Source organism: Tympanuchus pallidicinctus, unplaced genomic scaffold, assembly GCF_026119805.1.
Source record: "Tympanuchus pallidicinctus isolate F22 unplaced genomic scaffold, pur_lepc_1.0 scaffold15, whole genome shotgun sequence".
Lineage (NCBI taxonomy): Eukaryota > Metazoa > Chordata > Aves > Galliformes > Phasianidae > Tympanuchus > Tympanuchus pallidicinctus.
Window position 1 is genome coordinate 25,235,214 of NW_026294669.1, and position 18,632 is coordinate 25,253,845.

At 37.0% G+C, this 18,632-nt stretch overlaps 1 protein-coding gene across 1 annotated transcript in view; it reads right to left on the reverse strand.

Moving 5' to 3' along the window:
* Window positions 1-2,801: 2,801 nt before the first annotated feature.
* FAM117B (family with sequence similarity 117 member B) overlaps window positions 2,802-18,632 on the reverse strand; it is a 29,253-nt gene continuing 13,422 nt past the window's right edge. Inside the window, exons 5-8 of the mRNA XM_052675699.1 lie at window positions 13,210-13,353; window positions 11,986-12,208; window positions 11,071-11,191; window positions 2,802-8,910 (exon numbers count right to left, since the gene is read on the reverse strand). Coding sequence (XP_052531659.1) covers window positions 8,592-8,910; window positions 11,071-11,191; window positions 11,986-12,208; window positions 13,210-13,353 — 807 coding nt within the window. The 3' untranslated portion in view covers window positions 2,802-8,591. The remainder of the gene's footprint in view (window positions 8,911-11,070; window positions 11,192-11,985; window positions 12,209-13,209; window positions 13,354-18,632) is intronic.

The following is an 18,632-nucleotide window of genomic DNA, read 5'->3' on the forward strand; positions in this document are numbered from 1 at the left end:
TAAGAAGGCAGGCAATACTGCTTTAAACAAACAATGCAACTGAAAACACAATTGGCAAACTGTGATCTGTGATTAGCAGTACATATTTGCTGTACAGAAGTCTCAGTTTAAGATTATAGACTCGTAACAGTTGGAAGCGACCACTAAGGTAATCTAGTCCAGCTATCAGCCCATCACCACCTTGCCCACTAAGCGTCTCTCAGTGCCTCATCTACCATTTTCTTGAAAACCCATTTTGTCAGTTCTGAACTAAATTACCTATTGCTCTGAACTAATTTGGCTTAAGTTGTGGATGGATATTGTTTTTTGGAATTTGGCAGCTTTTACACACCTGTAGAAGAATGCTTCCACCTATCCTATTCTCTAGACATACCTTGCAGTTTTATTTAAAAAAAGTGTTGAACTTCAGCAAACAATGCCAAAAAACCAGAAATGCAACTTTTGTGAAGACACAAAAGTTCAACTTGCATAAAAAAAACAGTAAGTCCATTTTCAAGGTGGAAAAAGGCAATTGTTCCACATGTCCTGCAGAAGCTGCTGCTAGCAACTTCTAAAAAGAAGATTAAAATGAACAATTTGGGAAAAGTTGCAAATGGACCAAACTTCTTTTTTAAACTGTTCTATTTAAACAGAGAACTGAAACAAAAACTTAATCTCCAGAGAAATAACTTAATTGTGACGACTTAGATTAGTTTATAGTTTCCCAGTTGATATTAGCTGCATTTACTCTGTCAGTTATGGATAATTTTACCTGCAAACTACAAACCAAACTATTCATCAACTCTATACAGCATTTAACTCTGAACGTGTCTTGCAGCTGAGTAGTAGTTCTGTAAATGCTGTATATAGGAGCAATATTTTAATGCAGGATTTTGAATAAGCCATGCAGAAGATCTGAGTAGATAAGGTGTTAGTCTTTTTGCTAGTTTTCCAAAAGCACAAAGAGTAAAGATTCTTTTCTGCCTAACACACATTCAATTAGACAAATTCTGGCATGCTTCCTTGTTCTGCTCACAAAGAAGCCAAACTGCTTCTGAAAGATTCCCAGTGATACTAGACAAAGTATTTGTAGGTAGGCAGTTGTCATAGAATCACGGAACCACCAAGGTTGGAAGAGACCTACAAGATCCAGGCCAACCATTACCAATAGTTCTCTCTAAACCATGTCCCTCAACAGAACATCTAAACTTTCCTTTAACACCTCCAGGGTCAGTGACTGCACCACCTCCCTGTGCAGCCCATTCCAGTGCCTGACCACTCATTCAAAAAAAGTAGTGTTTCTTAACATCCAGCCTGAATTTCCCCCAGCACAACTTGAGCCCTATTGCTAGCTACACTAGAGAAGAGGGAGACCCCCAGCTCAATAAAATCTCCCTTCAGGTAGTTATAGAGAGCAAGTCTCATACAGAAAGAATAACGGCACTCACCCAACTGGTGAAGGGGCTCCTGGCTGTGCAGCGCTCCTCCTCAAAAGCAATCCGGGTCCAAGAGAGCTCTCCCTTCAGAGGCTGGCCCTTTTATGAGCCCAGGGGGCTCCACCTGCATCCACCACTCCTGGTCAGCTGGGAAGCACAGATGCAAACAATCTGCTGTGCTCCCTGGGCAGACACAGCCCTGCACCAGGTGCTCCATCACCACTTCAAGCCCTGACTTGTTCCCCTACATGCGTATTCACAGAAGTGAGTAAAAGCTCCTGGTAGGAGGATACCTCTCTAATTGCCATATCAATCAATGGTTAAATGTGCTCATATTGATCAGCTACACATACAGCATCAGCAAAAACATCCACAATGTATGGTGTAACAAAATTTCTCAATGAACAGCTTAATCAGACCACATATGTACCCCAACTCAGAAGTGTAGGGATTAACGAAGTATTCTGCTTTCCTTGCAGTAATTAGTTTTCACACTGATAATGATTTCTTTTTCCTTCCTAAAACTAATGTTACCACAGCATGAAAGCATTATTCATTACAGACACGTTCCTGCAGCACAAGCACCAGCCACAGGCCATCATTCAAGGACTCCCTTAAACACAAGTACAGGAAACAGGGTTCCGTAAATGGAAAATGCAGGAGGCAGCAAATAAGGTTTATTTGGAACAAGTAAATATTGGGAAAAGGGTACACATGGTGGCAATGAATCCATCCTATTTCAAGTGTGAGAGAATATCACCTGAATTATTTCCTCCACTATAATCTGTAATTAAGTTTACCTTGCACAGCACTGGACTCCATTCATGTATGATTGCTCAGCAGTGCTTCCGTAAATACCCTAAATAGAAGGAATATGTTAAGAGAGCAGTAACTTGCCAAAAATTGAGAGAAGATTCAACATAAAGTAAAATGACAACAAGGGAACAGGAAAAAAACACAAGCAGCCTTAGTTTATAACTTCTATACTAATTTGTTGTACATTCAAACCTAATTCTAAAGAAAAACTGAGATACCTGAGGAAACCCTTCCAGCAGGTATTCTGCCTGATTCTATCTCACTATGTAAATAAACAATATGAACAGCTTTTTAACTGAAGAACATAACTTCTTACAGTGAAAACAGTGAATTGAAGGATTGTCACTTCTCACTATGCAGTTACTCCTTCGCTTTCATAGATTATCTTCATCTCTTCTTAACATGTCTTGTAGTTTACCTGTATGCAATACATGGTGTGAAAAGAATTTGAAGACTGAAAGTGCATATTTTATTTAAGAGCTACTACACAGTAAATTCTGACACAAATCTTCAAGTTGTCAAAGCACATAAAACTTCACTACTAAAAACAAATACAAAATTAGCCCATGATGGAAGTGATGACTTTTTATTTTAGGCAAAAAATAAAATAAAAATCCCAAAAACATTCCACTATTGCAGTTTGTAAAAATTTTTACTGTTTCTAGTGGAAACAGTTCACAATTCAGTACTCAAGATTTAAAACAACATTGTGCAAAATAGTACTGGCATAACTACACATAGCAAAGACTAGCGAAAATCAAGAATTCCATAGAAATGAGTAGAGCTGCTCCAGTTTTACACCAGTGTACATCACTTCAGAATAGGCCCTTTATGCATATCATCCCCGGAATTCCTCTTGCTTACAAAAATAGCCTTACATGCAACAAGTAACTGATCTGTACAACACACACAAGAAGACCTCCACAAATTAATCACAGTGTAACAGAGGAAAACACATCAGCCAATTTCATATAGAGACCAATCTAATGGCAGTTCTGCACAGCCTTTAACTGTTACTCTCAAAAATTGCACATTTCAGTAAATGAAAGAATAAAGCCAAGCAGTATTCTTTGACTATTAATCTAATGAAAATGAGGGTGACTGAGTCCAAAGAGTGTTGTTTGGTTTCTGCTTTTCAGCTTACTAGATTTATCCAAAGAGTTCTATCAGAATAAATCTGTGTAAGAAACTTCTAGTGTTTTCAGGTCAAGTCCTCTTCTGCAATTCAGATACACCTGTCAACACTACGAAAGTCTCCATAGTCAAATACAAATCCCAGTGAGGAACTAATAAGCCAAGACCATACCTAAGTACTTACTGATGACATGCAATGAATCAAGAAAAAATTAAGAGGACACCATTTCCAGCTGGAGCACTCAGAAAGAATGTTGCAGTCCAGCTGATATACAGGACTGGATTTTCACCAAACACTCCTGAATAGTTAGCATTCTTTCCCAACTTAACAAGTAACACAACAGAATCAAAACAATGCATCTAGATCATTCCTTGCATAAATAAACGTTCAATAGCAAGACTGACTCCCAGCATTGTTGAACACTCAAATTCAAGAAAATATACAGATACATCTTGCAGTGAATGGTCATTTTGTTTTCCTAAATATCCAGATAAAGGAAAACAATTTCATATGAACTCTTCAAACATAAAGAAATCAATTTTCCACAGTGCTTCCCATTCCATAGTTTAAGGGAAAATGAGCTTTCTATTATCTTTCTAAGAGCTAAACTTTTTCTTTTAATGCATCAACTTGCTTGAGACTAAGTCATCACAACATCATTAGGCTCTGACATTTGATGAAGTGCACTTATACTACAAAACCACATGGAAAAAAAGCACAGTCCTGACATTCTCAAGTGTCTGTGTGCTTGTATAGCAAGGATCTTTTTTTTGCAGGTTATATTAATGGTATATTAATTTCATGAGAACAAGAATGACAAACAAGCTTTGCTTTGAAGATATTTTTCTATTAAAATTATGTATCAGTTCTGTATGAGTAAAGTTTTGAAAAACTATCCATAAAAAAAGATTGTCTAAAATACCAAATCCTACAGTTTACAGAAGCAGGCCTACGCAGACTGCGTGTGCGTACACAATGAGACAATGGAAATTAAAATATCTCAGAAGTCACTCAGCAGCAACGATCTTGGTAACTACAAGTTACTGGTGTCTATGTGTTCTCCTCACTCCCCTTTCAGTTTCGTGGAGAAGCTGTCAGATATCCCACAAGAAAACAGATTTCACTAGCAGTGAGTTACTGTAAAGACAGATGGGCAAGAGAGATAGCTCACGTTTCAGCAACAAATTAATAGAATTAATTGGTATGGCAGTAAACTCCATAAGCAAAAAGAAGTTAGGCCTGAGGCAGAAGAAAGGTTAATGGATTTGACTTCTTTGCATTTCCACCCCCCGCGCTATTCAGAAAGTTGCATGTTCCTTGTTTCAAGTCGTAGCAACAGTAATTCTGAGTATCAAGATCAGAAGCAGCAAGCTTTTTATATGGTAGGACAATGAATCTTCAAAGATATTTCCCAGTAGGTTTATGTTAATACTGAAAACATTTCCAGCTATTACAGCAATAAAATGATGCAAGTAGCTATTTTTAGAAGCATTTTTCTTCCCAAAAGGCTCAGACTTCAGTGATCTTAGAAAATCATAAGCTTTCAATTTCAGTAAACTGCATCTTAGAACAAACAAAAGAAAGCCCTGAGAGTAAACATACTTTTTAAGAGCTGATTTACATAATGCAACAGCAAATGCATCAAACACTTCCACAGTACGGTGTATTTAATTTGCACTCCCTTTTTTCTCTCAAGATATGTGCATGCAAGCAAGAATTTCCTCCTAAGCTCTATGTACTCAATATTTTTTATTATTATTTTCTTACTTTTCCATGTACTTAAATTTGTTGCTACATGATTACAGCACCAAGAAAAGAGTGAATAGCTAAATCACGTTACAGTTTAATGAGAAGTCCTCTTCCTCGTGCCTCAGATTTTTAAAGTAAAGAGTCCAGTCATAGCTGCCAGCATAGACCTTCATTAAAACAACAACAACCTCCTTGTGAGTTATGTGAAATTTACAACTGGAGGAACATTAGTTAGAATATCTCAAAAGATCAACTGTCAGTGTCACTGAACACCGCTATCAGCCTTCAAAGTTGGGCTAGAAGTGTAAAATATCAGGAAAACAGTATCAAGTGTGTCAAGTTGTATGTAAAAATAGACCTTTTACATATTTAAGCTACAAAGTAGGTAATCAAGGAACTGACTGGGTCTATGCATAGTTAGGATTTGAAGAATGCCAAAAGAACTAGAAACCTTTCAGTATAACTGTGATTGAGCCATATGTTAACCCCTCATAAAACTGAGTATCTCAACTCTATATACAAATGAGTTGTTTGTTTGTTTTTTTCTTTTAAGTTATATACACCCTCAAACCTACCTTTAATCTGATTTAAATACTTTACCTTGCAGCTCTGCAATGGCACAAGACAGCACATACGAAGTTTAAGGCTAAGTTTTATATGCATACTTGTAAAAGCTGGTCTTGGTACAAGAGCTGTTATATTTTCTTAATTCTGAGTCCTTAGTGTGGATTCACATGAAAGTAGAGCTGCCACAGCAATGAACAGTCCTGTACATTAAAAAAAAAAAGTCATCCTGAATCCAATTTGTTTTGATAAAAACAAATCCCTCATATACTTCTATTTGCATTTTTAACAGATGGGCTCGGTAATACATGCAGTACATTGTCCAATAATATACAATGTGAGCTACTGAAGAGATGCTTGAGTACTACAGCAAGAGGAAAAAAAAAGTTCCAGGTTAAGAAAGCTTGCTACTGTTTGAGAGATCACTCTGATTAAAACAAACATCAGAATGCAGTTTTGGTTAAATCAGTTAAGTCTCAAGGCCATAACAAAGGCTATTTGTTAACTTTAGCCCTTCAGTTCTTAACTATTTAGTTAAGATCTCCTGAAAAAGCACTATGCATTTTGGCACTGATGGAGAAACTCTTTACATGCTACTGCTACAGAAAAAAGTAGATTTACAACAACTTCCTTCACCTGAATGATCCCATCTCTCATGAATCCAGCCACACCAGCTTTAAACAACCTGTCTAAAGCAGTACATACTAGTCTTCAAATTTCACTGGAACTCCTTCAGAAGAAAAAGATTAATACCACAAAGCCTCATTAACTGATCATAGCACAGAAATTTAGTGCACAAAGTCTTCTCCTCTCCAACAACTTTTTCAGTGTAAATCAGAGCTGCCACTCAAAACCAGAGCTTTTTAGTCCCGTCTGTATGATGCTATCTATTTTGATGAGAAGAAAAACGGTATATTAGATTATATTCATTCGCTAATTTAACAGATGAAGTATTTTCAGACTTCCTGGAACATTTTTAATTTGCTGAAGTTCTACATTATGTTTTAAAGAGGGGGCTTAACATACACTCTAAATGCAGGACTTGTGTAGGCCACTGTGATTTACACTTACCTGCTCAGTGAAGTTTATTGCTATCAGACAGTTATTTACTCTGGATTTAGAGGAACAGTATGTGTGCATCAGAACTGTGACTATTATCTGCAAAAGTACGAAGATTATTTTTTTCTCCTAGTGAAATGTCTGCAACCAAATTCAGCATATTAAACACTGAGCAAAGCTGGTATATTTACAGTACAATCTTTAGATAGATGTAATTAGGGAGGGATCTGAGACTGCAACTCAGCCAGGGAAGCAATGCATCTGCAAGTCAGTAGGAATGACTCATGCTTAACAGACCAATATTCAGACCCACAAAATATCCACAATTATATTAATTTGAAATGACTGAATTTACCTCTGTAAAAGAGGCTAGAAGGCAAACATTTTATAGGATGATATGACATTGGCATTCAAGTCACTGCAGGTTTTTTTGCACTTATCTATATTGTATTTACTCAAATACATAAAATGAACCCTTGGAACACAAGAGAAACCTCACTGAAGTCTCTGAATAGCTTTCATTTGAAATAGCCCCTTCCCTTACAACTTCAAAGGAACCATAAACTGCTGCAGATGAGGACAGAATAAGCGTCAAAAAATCCTGTTTTACACACCAGCCTAAGTTGCTAGTCAAAAAGGGAGAACATGTCTGCTGCAGTAAACTGCTGTGTAACAAATACCATGGCTGACAAGCCAACACATTCAACATACGCAGAAAACACCACTATGACAAAAAGAGAGGAAATCATGCACAGGTATTTCAGTATCACATAGCCAGGGTCTATAATACAGTGAAGAGTCACAACAGAGCAGATTTTTGTCAAGAGTGATCAACAATTCATGGCAACTAACTCTGCAAGTAACCAAGCAAACCTGTAAGAGGTAAGCGGCACATTTTCTGGAATAACAGGGAACCAGAACATAACATGTTTTTTCCCCACTCCTGTACAAAAATTCCATGCACAAGTGGAACACTGCTGGGACAAGTGCCTTAAAATACAATTCTCCAGCCAATAAACCATCACTGACAGCAGCCAGGTGAAGGAAGGAGTTTTAAGAATGCGACTTACGGGAAGTACAAACTTACAGTATCAATTTAAAAAATACACTACGCATTAACACTGCTTTCTGGATACTCTACTGTTTTAAAGTTTTCAAACACATTAACTTGTCTTACTTAGGGCTGAGGCTGTTCAGGAAGGTCACATAATTTGAGATTGCTTAAATACTTCAGCAATCCTTTGGTCCCAGCAGCTGTAAAACAGTGAATTAAAATGAATCTTATCTTCTCTACTGTAAAATAAAACAAACAAAAAAAAGAGATGGTGGAACATAGGGGGGAATTGTCACCAGAAATACGTCTTTTAAACACTACCCACTACACATCAGAAAAGGCAAGTCTTTGTTATAAAATTCATGTTTTCATACAAAAGACATTTTGCAAAACCACTTGATTGCCCATCCCCTCTGCAGGTTGCATGGTAAAATGGGGTCAGCTGATTGGTCTCAATATTTTTCTTTTAGTGGGAAACAGTCGAAGGGCACACAGTATCACATCAATTGGTCCTGTAAATGGCAGAGGATTACAACAGTCTTAGCTTTCATCAGTATTTAAAAAAAAAAAAAAGCAGGTGGTAAACAGAACTGAAGTCTTCATAAGTAGGATGTGCAACAGAGTATCAGCTGCTGCATCATCCTGAATTTCTCAATGTACCAAACTGTCATTATACAAACAGTTCAATTATAACAGTGCCATAAGTTGTTAAAACAATGCAAATAGCGCAATCAGAAAGATCCAGTCAACTGGTTGCAATTTTTTTCCCCAGTAGTTGCCCAGAAAAATGCCAAGACATCTATCCTTCAGCTTCCTCAATACGTCCTGTTTGCTGGAGTATAGAGGTCTGTGGTATTACTGTACTTGTTCCACGAGAGATCCTGTCTTGATCTGTGTTCGCAGACAAGGAAGCCATAGAGATGGGCTGTAACAAACTGGGTGTCATGCCAGATGAGACAGTCAGGCTGTGTGTAGTGCCCTTCAACGTAAGATCCTGTGTGGGAAGAAGTGGCTTGAGGATGCTGACAAGGCAGAAAGCAGAGCCACTTTTAGGTATGAAATTCACTTTGTTTTTGTCAGGGCAGTAGAAGGCTGGAATTTCATGCAATGGCTTTGGCCTAGAAATAAAACGCACAAAATTGTTTTAAAACAACATTGAACAACCAAATTCTGTCAATGGCAGGTATGTGTACTGCAGATATGTATCACCAGAGGCAAGATAAGGTTTAAATATGAAATATTTCAGCTAGCCAATGTTGTCCAATCCACATTAAACAGAAACGTTCAAACTCCAACATGCATTGATTCAGCTATTTACTATCAACCATCATCAATTCAACAAATATTAATTTTAAAAAATCCAGTGACAAACCAGCATAGAAGAAAATTTTAGGAAAAATTGTAGGGGCTCAGTCCAGCTCTGATGCCACTCCCTGCAAAAGACAACGCTGGGCATAATCTGATTAGTCTTAATAACAAACTGGGGGAAAGAAAGACTGGGGACAGAAGAGCTAAGTTATATGTTGGTGCCTCACAAAACAAAGAAAGAAACCTTGCCAAAGAAAAGGCTACTCCTTTCTGGAATGGATTTATAAACCGTACAGTTTAGTTTCCAAAATGCACAGTACTTTCAAGTGCTGAGTAGCTTCAGCACGAAACCTGAAGGTTCAAAATCTTATGAAGCATCCACTTAGGTTTTAACACAAATATAATTGGAAATTTGACATTAGGATTATAATTATACTCATGAATGGTTAATGGCCTGTAGCTTCTCAGTTATTTACAAACAAGTAGGATTTTAAGCATACTTATTCCTTCCCTGGCAAGTTCTTTTTTTGTTTGTTTGTTTGCTTTTGTTTTTTGTTATTTGTTTTTTAAAGAAAAGAGTTGGAAACTGTAGGGAAAAAAATACAACAAAAGCCAGTAACCAAATCAGTTAAAAAAAAGAATATGAGGAATCAACCTTCACATTTTGTTTACAGATTTTCTTTATGATGTGAATAAAAGTCAGTCTGAGAGGAAACACATTCTGTCTGTCCAATCAGCAAGAATGAACAGCAATTTGACCTCCCAGGCTTGCTTGGGTATGGATCTGGCAATGCTGAAAGGAGATTCAAATGCAAGGCAAGCATTGATGTGCAAACAAGTCCAGAGCCAGTTACTGGAGCACAGTTCATGGTCTTCTTTTTATAAAGAAGAAACAGGTTCTAATCTGAACCCTACAGCAATGCAAGTAACAAATTCCCTGCCAGTGTCTGAACCGAGCTCAGAGTAGAACTGCAGAGGCAGAGGTCAGGCACCATTATGTAAAGGATAGTCTTGGTAAAGGCAGAGAGACTGTGGAAACAACATCACAGTAGCACAGCACCTGATCAACTTCATAAATTTGGTGGAGAAGGGTAAGATGCAGGAGGAGAGATGGCACTACCCTGCCAAGAATCTAGCATGGAATACTAATAGTCTAAGGATGAAGGCCCATTTCTAATGCATACACAGGCACAGCCTGAGGCCCAGTTGGAATGACAAGGGTTTACGTTAAGGTGGAAGTATCTTCCTGGGGAGTAGCATTGAGATTTCAAGAGGAGATCCCATAATCTAGGTCTACCTCAACCTGATTTTCACCATGAAGGAAACTGTGAGGACTTGCCTCAACTAAGACATCCTTGGTCTTCAGATAGTTGAGTGTAAAAATAGACATTTCTTTCTGCAACAATTTCCTTAGGTTCAGTAAGTTGCCACTGATCCACTACTAACAACCTGTACATAACCTAGTCAACAGGTTATGTTACATCTGCATTAACAGCTTCTACGTAATTCTCTTCGTGAATGATTATTTGAGTTTTTCCCCCACTGATTGCCAAGTAATAATCTTCTCAAGCTATGCTGGTTTTGCCATAAAAAGATGGTTGGAATAAAGCTCACCCTTAAGTTTCCAAGGAGCTAGCATCTAGTAATTTTTTCAGAGAAACTGTGAAAATTAAGAATGGACAAGTCAATGCAGCAGAGTCCTAAGCTACCAGCTTGTAAAGTTATCTTTGAACAAGTCCCTCCACCACCCCCCCTCCCAGACCACATGCCAAAATTCTGATCTTAACACACAGCCTTGGTAATGTAATACTCATGTATATACCAGTACACAGTCGCACAAAACAGAGACCAAGTTATTAGCACAGTTTTAGTAAATGGGTTAATAATTATCACCTGATATTAAAATCAATAAACAAATGAGTAACTCTAAACATTAACTGTTATTTATTATGTAGTATAGATCAACTTACAAGCTTTCCTCAAAGACTTTCACCTTCTCACAGCCCTCTGGTGGTTCCCGTTTGAACATGTAGCTGTTGTTGGGTTTTGGTGAGGTAGCATATTTTGGCAAGGGGGAATTATTCCCATTCTCTGCAGGAACAGAGCATTCTGTTTATTTAGATACATTACACTATAAAAATCACTAAACAAGCTATAATCACTATCCAAAAACATCCCTTAAATTGAATAGAATAATTTTGTTATCAATGCTATAAAATTAAGAAAAATTATCATCCGTTTCCAAATCTTCATTTACAAATAAGCTTTCTTGTGTCAGTCCCTTTCCTCCTTCTCATTTCCTTACATCATATGCAGATAACTCAAATTGTTTATTCCTGGACATTTTCAGTTTGTAACTGCTGACCTCAGTCTATGGCCCTGTACTGTCAATGTCCAGCCAAAAGCATTGAACAGTCACATCCCTTAAAAAACAAAGAGAAAAAAACAAACAGAAACAGAATATATTTCTGTTGTTCTATCTCAGAAGGCTTCTACTAAAAATCAAACTTCTAGAGACCCATGTATGAAAACTTGGATAGTGCTCATTTTGTCCTGGATCATCAAAACAATCTGACAGAACCACCAGGACTAATCTATTTTGCTGTTCCACTCACTGTACATTCTTGCATCCCTAGTTTACTTAAAGTACTTGAAGAATATTTATATGAAGAAAAACTTTTTTGGGAAACATAGTGCTCATCCAGAATCAATTATGGAAGACCAGATGCGTGCATGGTTTTTAAAGCAACCTGGAACAATTAGATCATTTACAAAGAACAAGTCCTACCACTTCTCCATGCTTGCGGGAAATTGTTACAATGCACTCACCTACGTGGAGGTGAGTTAAAGTTTAGCACTGTTGAACGTTTAAAGTTACACAGTACCTTTATCTCTGGAATCAACAAGATCTTCTGCTGAACAAGGACTTTCCTCACTGCTCTCATTACAGATGGTAAGAAATGAGGTTGGAGACACTGACTGAGAACGGCTGCTGTTGTTACTACCCTTCTCTGCTCCACCAGGTGTTTGGGTATCGATGCTGCGAGTACTACTGCTACGCTGAATCAATGGAGGAGGTGCACGGTGCCCATCTGGAATATCTTGAGGCTGTTAAAAATAAAGGGCATTAAGTGGCTGCTCTTATCTGGTTAGCTATTTTGTTAAATCCACAGTGTTAAAAGTTTTTTTTTTTTTTCCTGTTTAATTAAACTGAAAATGAAAGGACAAAACAAGTCGGGTTTTGAAACTAAGCACAATAATTTTCAAGACTTCACAGAATCAAAGAAATCTTGAGGCTGGATGGGACTTCTTGAAACTACCTGGGCCACATGTCCTGTTCAAGCAGAGTCAGCCAGACCAGGCTGCTCAGGATTGTGTCCAGTCACATTTTGAGTGTCTCCACAGACATTAACTCCACAACCTGTATTGGGCAACCTGTTCCAGTTTTGAGCACCATCATGCTAAAGAAAAACTATTATCTTCTTGTGTTCAAATTAAATTTCATGTATTTTAATTTGTGCCCACTGCCTCTTGTCCCGTTAGTGGGAACTACTGAGAAGAGTTTTGCTCCCTCTTCCTCATTTGATATTTATATACATTTATACAGTTTCCAGATTTTCTATAGGCTTAACAGTCTCAATCTCTCCATACAAAATACTGTTCTAGTCCCTTAATTGCATTCATAGCACTTATTTCTGGTACTTTATTTTATTATTAACTTTACCTATAAAAAAAAACAAAACAACAGAACCTAAAAATAAAATCAAAAATTACTAAGTTGCTTCAGCTGGGATGGAGACACTCCTTTAGTGCTGGCAAAGGGAAGAGAAAGTTACTACAGAAGCTCTAAAAACAGGCCTCTTATCTGTTATCTCATTAGTTGAAGTTTCTTATTTTACTGGAAACAACTACATGACAGCCATCACAAAAGAAAAATGTTCAGACTCAAGCTTGAATTCTTCTTTTTGCTTTTCATGAGACTTTTCAAATATATTTATTAGTAAAGCAAAAACCCAGGCAATTTTAAAATTACAAAATGGTGCAAAATAAAGGTAATAACTTCAAAGTAACAATAACGATAGAGAGCAATCTTGGTGGCAGATACATACAACAAGCTGTTCTTCTTTGTCTCCAGTCTCCTTAATTATTATCTCAATTTCTTGATTTAGTCCTTCTACACTGTTTCGGAATCGTGATCCTGTTGATTTGGTAATAGGTATCACAGGAACAAGAGCACTCTTCGGGATTGGAGCCTGAACAGCAAGACAGAGTAACACAGATTTACTGAAGACATTACTGCTACTTGGAAGTGAACCTTTGTATAGAACACATCTACTCCCTTGTCCCAAGGACTTAAAACAAAACTACAGCGGCGGTGTTAAAATGCGTAACTTAAACGAAGACACAGACATCCTAATTTTTGTTCTCATTTCTAGCAGAAAAAGCTTTCAACTGTCTAGCCTCAGAACTTCTTTTCATATGGTCTGCCTTCAGCTCTACATTGCTTTGCAAGTGAAAATCAAGCAGTGAACATTGACATGTAAATAATTTTGACACCTTTAAAAGATATTTCCGTCCCTTTTGATGTGAGCTGTAGCATAATTTCACTTCCCCCTCTGGATCTATTATTTGTAATTTCATTAAAATTGTGTTTTAATCAAAGTGTGCTGTCACATACAGTACCATGACAAATGCAGGAGGAAAAATTATTCTCAAATGCAAGACTTCACTGACCAAGAAATGAAAACCTGAAATAGCCACTTAAGTCTCCCCTTTAGTTCAGATCAGGCAGTCCTCAGAGAGAAAGTACATTCCTAGATTTCTCAAAACATTGATCAAGCAGAGCATACTGTGCTGTGGCCTGCTAATGAAAAACTACTATAATTTTGTTTTTAAACATGAATTAACTTTACTGGGTTTATCTACCTTACACGCAGAAGTGTGGAACACCATCTCAGTCTGTTACATACAGCATGTGTTATTATTTCAATAACAAAGATATTGAATGAGCAGTTGTAAACATACACATTACAAAGCAACCAAAATGGAGTTCTGTGCAATTCAACATATTTGAAAGTACTGTTGGCTTTTACAGTACAAAGTTTCAGTACAAAGTTTAGGAGATTTATGATGCTAGTAGAGACTTATTACAATGTAAGCTTTTTTTTTTTTCTTAATATATGCAAGACTGATCTACAAGTTCGGTAGAAGTACAAGTATTTTGGAAATTACATTTAACCTTCCCAACTTCTCACCAAATATAAGAAACACTGGCAGAGTCTTGTTCTTTTCTGGCTCCAAATGAAAGGATCATCTGTTATTTTTAGATAATTACCGCACACAGTTTTTAAGGTACTCATTGCAGCAGTCACAAAGGCTTCCCACCATGCTCCAGCACAAGTCGCATATGAACACCTAAAACTATGCCACTGTCAAGCTCTTTAACACAGTAACTCATGGTACAAGTGAATTCTCTACCTTCCTGATTATACAAGTCTTGATTCATCCCCCAAGAACACTTTCTGGTATAACTGTAACTCAGAACAGGTTGAACGATGATGAAGATAAAGCACTTGACCAGATTCTCATCTGGTTTTCAAAGCCTTCTCCCTCCCCTTCCTTCTAAGTAACACACACCAAACCACTGTGACATGACAAAAAGCATGTAAAATTTGTATGGCAGGAAGACAATGACTACTTCAGAAAAATGAGTGCAAACAACAGAGTTCTAAATGAAGATATGTACCACAATGCAGACATTCTCACACTGATAGATCCCTAAGCTGGGAAATGTTTACTAATTGTATTGGCTTTGCTTTAAACACTAGGATAGCTATAAAAAGGAACTTGCATAAGGACTGCAAGAACTTATATTCTCAGGAAATTCTCATGACTCACAGTTGATGCCAATGAAATCTCTACATCATTAGAGTAGTCAAACTTGGAAAGACTTTGAAAAGCCTTGCCCAAAGAGAAAACAGAAACCATGGGATACGGGTACAAAAAATTCCCAACCATACTAATTGTGTTCCAAACAAAGTCTTGGATCAACTGTCAGGTGAACTAATACAGGTTAATATATATTCAGAATGCAGGTAAATCAGCACAAGTTGAGACACTAATAAACACTGATTGTGCAACCATTTATTTCATTTGGATGCTCCTATGAGAAACTGATGTAAACAAGTAGAAAGCTGAATGTCTTTATCACTTAATCATAATCACCTACCACAGAAAATCCTAAAGCCACAGCACTACATGAAGATTTCAACATAAAAAGCACTAATTGTCCAAAAATACCTCATTACAGCTTGATACACCACTTCTTACTTGCAAAAGAAATAATATTCTGTACATGATGAAGGTGACTTGCTAACCTGAATGGTGGAAGCAGAAGGAGGCATTGTTATGGGACTGGAACAACCAGCCTCAGAACAGGAACCTATACTGTAGAAACACTGCCTTCAACAAGTGTCTGCACAGAGCTAGCCTGTGACATACAGCTAGAGAATGTTTTTGACTATTCATCAGCAGATTTTCGAATGCACAAAACAAGGTGCCAAATACAGGATAACAACACAGCGCTCACTAATTATCAATATTCTCATTAATATTCTGCCCAGGAGTCTCGGTGCAGAAGAGCTCTGAAACCTATAGAGACAGCATGAGCCCAGGAAATACCAAATACGGGTGGCAAATCCAAACTGTTCACATGTGTTTCAGAAAAATCATCTAAACTTCCAATTTTTCAGAACTTCAAATAAAATCCAATGGTTTTTGATACTTCTGTACATTAACATCAAACTACTCTGTGTTTGAATGCATCACGTTCCACTTAAGAATGTAACATTCTACCTATGTAAGATGCTAAAGCTGAAACAAAAAGAAAATCCACTGCAAACTAGATGCAACTGATCTCAGTATTAATGGCCAGTTAGGATCAACCTATTGGTACGACTATAAGGAAACACACTTCCCAGAAATGTGAGAGAAGGGGGCTTAACATCATCAAGTAACAGCATAACTTCAGCCAAGAACACCAAGAAAATCAAATTATTTTGAAAGACCAAATCAATTTATTCTTCCATCTAGCATCTCCAGTGTCTGTGTTACTTAACACTGAGAATAAAGGACCACTCCACTGATTTGGCTTTTTTTTTTTTTTTAAAAAATAGATTTGCTACCATGTAATAAATTGAAAATCCAGTATCCTCAGAAGCATACTGAGATCACCTGAGGAGGATGCAACTGTTCTGCAAACACCACTTGTAAAAAGAGGCAGTATGAAAAACTGTTGGCATTACGGAAAAAGAACAACTACATACCACAAGAAAAACCAAAACCTATTCAATTGTTTTTGGGGAAAAAAAACAACAACATAACAAAACAACAAAAAATGAAGTAAATCCTTGTTTGCCACTGATTATTTCCCAATTCTGAGTAGAGGGATAGAAATAGCTAACAAGCTCATTCTATAAAAGCAGTACGGTTTTCTTAAAGACATTGTTAAAACTCAAGAAATTGTGGGAAAACTTAAATGATTGTTAATAGGGAAAAGAGACGAAATAGACTGACCACAACTACTACCTTTAGTGTTAACTTGGATAGTTATTTCCAACAGGACACAGAGTTCACGCAATCTCTGAACAGACTACCAACGAGACCTCCCTCTAGTACTGTTTCTCATTCATATCAGGAATTCCATTAGTTGAGCTCAGAAATCTTCACATGACCCTAAAGATTCAACAACTGCAATTCTCCTTCAAGTTGGAAATGTAGAATCTAAATATTCTAATAACTAATAACTAACTTCAAGTGCTCCTATGCAATCCTTGCCACAAAAGCTACAGGAAATGACCCACTGCCAGAAATTCTAGTTTAGTAATTCCCTAGAAAAGAACCAGAAAGCTGACAAATTTCAGCCTTCAAGCCTGCAGTTACAGATTTTTCACTCTGACTCATAAAGTGCCTCTAAATGCCATTAATGCAACCCTTAGCTCACCCTTTCTGAAGCCTTCTGTAAATTCAACCCTTTGCAAGTGGCTCATGACACTGGCACAAAATTTACCAAAGGAAACAATGGTTTGCTCTTCAACACAATGCTGGAAAAGCTGCAGTGTCTCAGTTTGTATTTTATAGCCTATTTCACAAGGCCAAAAACTAATTACCCATTTTGAAATATTTTATTTACATACTTCAAGTTTTGGTAGAATGCGAAAAGCCTCTCCATGCAGAAGATAAAATGTTAAGAAGACTGTCATTATGATACCAAAATTTTCTTTTTTTTTTTGTATTTTTTCAAAGTAAAATCACTGCTCATTTTCAATATTAAAACAGCATAAAATGCATTTACATTAAGCTGAAAATAGCTTAGTAATCTGAAGTTTTCTACCAAGAGAAATCCGTCAGATAACATGTTAGTTCTACACTGCAGTGAAATGCCTACACAAATGTCTCCTGGTTTTAATTTTGTTACTGTTGTGTTTCAGTTAAAATGTTTCAGTTCTCTTAACAAGTACAAAACAAGTATCCAAAGAAATTCCACAGATTTTGATAAAATACCTACAGCAAGTATTGTGACCACCCAGTATTCTGCATTACAGACACACATATAACACATAAGCATATATAACATATGCATACGTATGCATCCACACTTTGAAGCCTCTCACCAATTGTCACGAACTACCTCAGAAATTCCTAACTAGGAACTGGCTCATTTCTTTATCTTCTTTCATCATTTTGTAATGTTCTGGCTTGAGTCACTGTAATCCGTAAGTTTAGCAACATGTTCTAATGCATCCATACTTAAGCAAACTGGATCTAAATGTAGGAATTTGTACAAGACAGCTTGTTTCAAATTCAAACTGTTCTCCTTTCTAATTTACAGGCTAACTGTTTGCTACATCAAAGAGGAGGAGAAAAGCTTTTGTATGGAAATTTGAAGCGCTTGAAGAACTAATATTTAAATTATGTCAAAAATATAAAAAAAATCCTCAATAAAATACTTCCTAGTAGCACAGAATTTGACCTAATAACAAACCGAATTCAAGGTGCACTCACGTCTTGAAAATTCATGACTGTATAGTAAATGAAATACAGCAGAAATAATTTAAGATCTCAGAAATAAGGCATTATCGATTTTTATACAAACTAGGAATTGCGAACAGCACCAGAAACTCAAAACACTGTTCCTCTTTCTTATTTCCAGTACTGGAGCATCACAAGTTCTCTCAGGTACCCAATTCCTAATCACAAAAGAACCTGGATCCTCAAGAATGTACGTGCAGTTCTCCCTTCTCATTTCATCCTTCGTTAGAACCGGTCAGTACCTGTATTTACACAGATGTTGCAACAGTTTCCTTCCTAGACCAAAATTATTTCTGGAAGGATGGAAGGACAGAAGGGAAGCAGTCAACAAATTACTGTATTTATTAAAAACAAAAACAAACAACGCTAACTGCATTTTAGTAGCCATTGGGAATATTAAGTTCAAACAGGAGCTTCAAAGCTGAAGTATTTTCTAAATTTA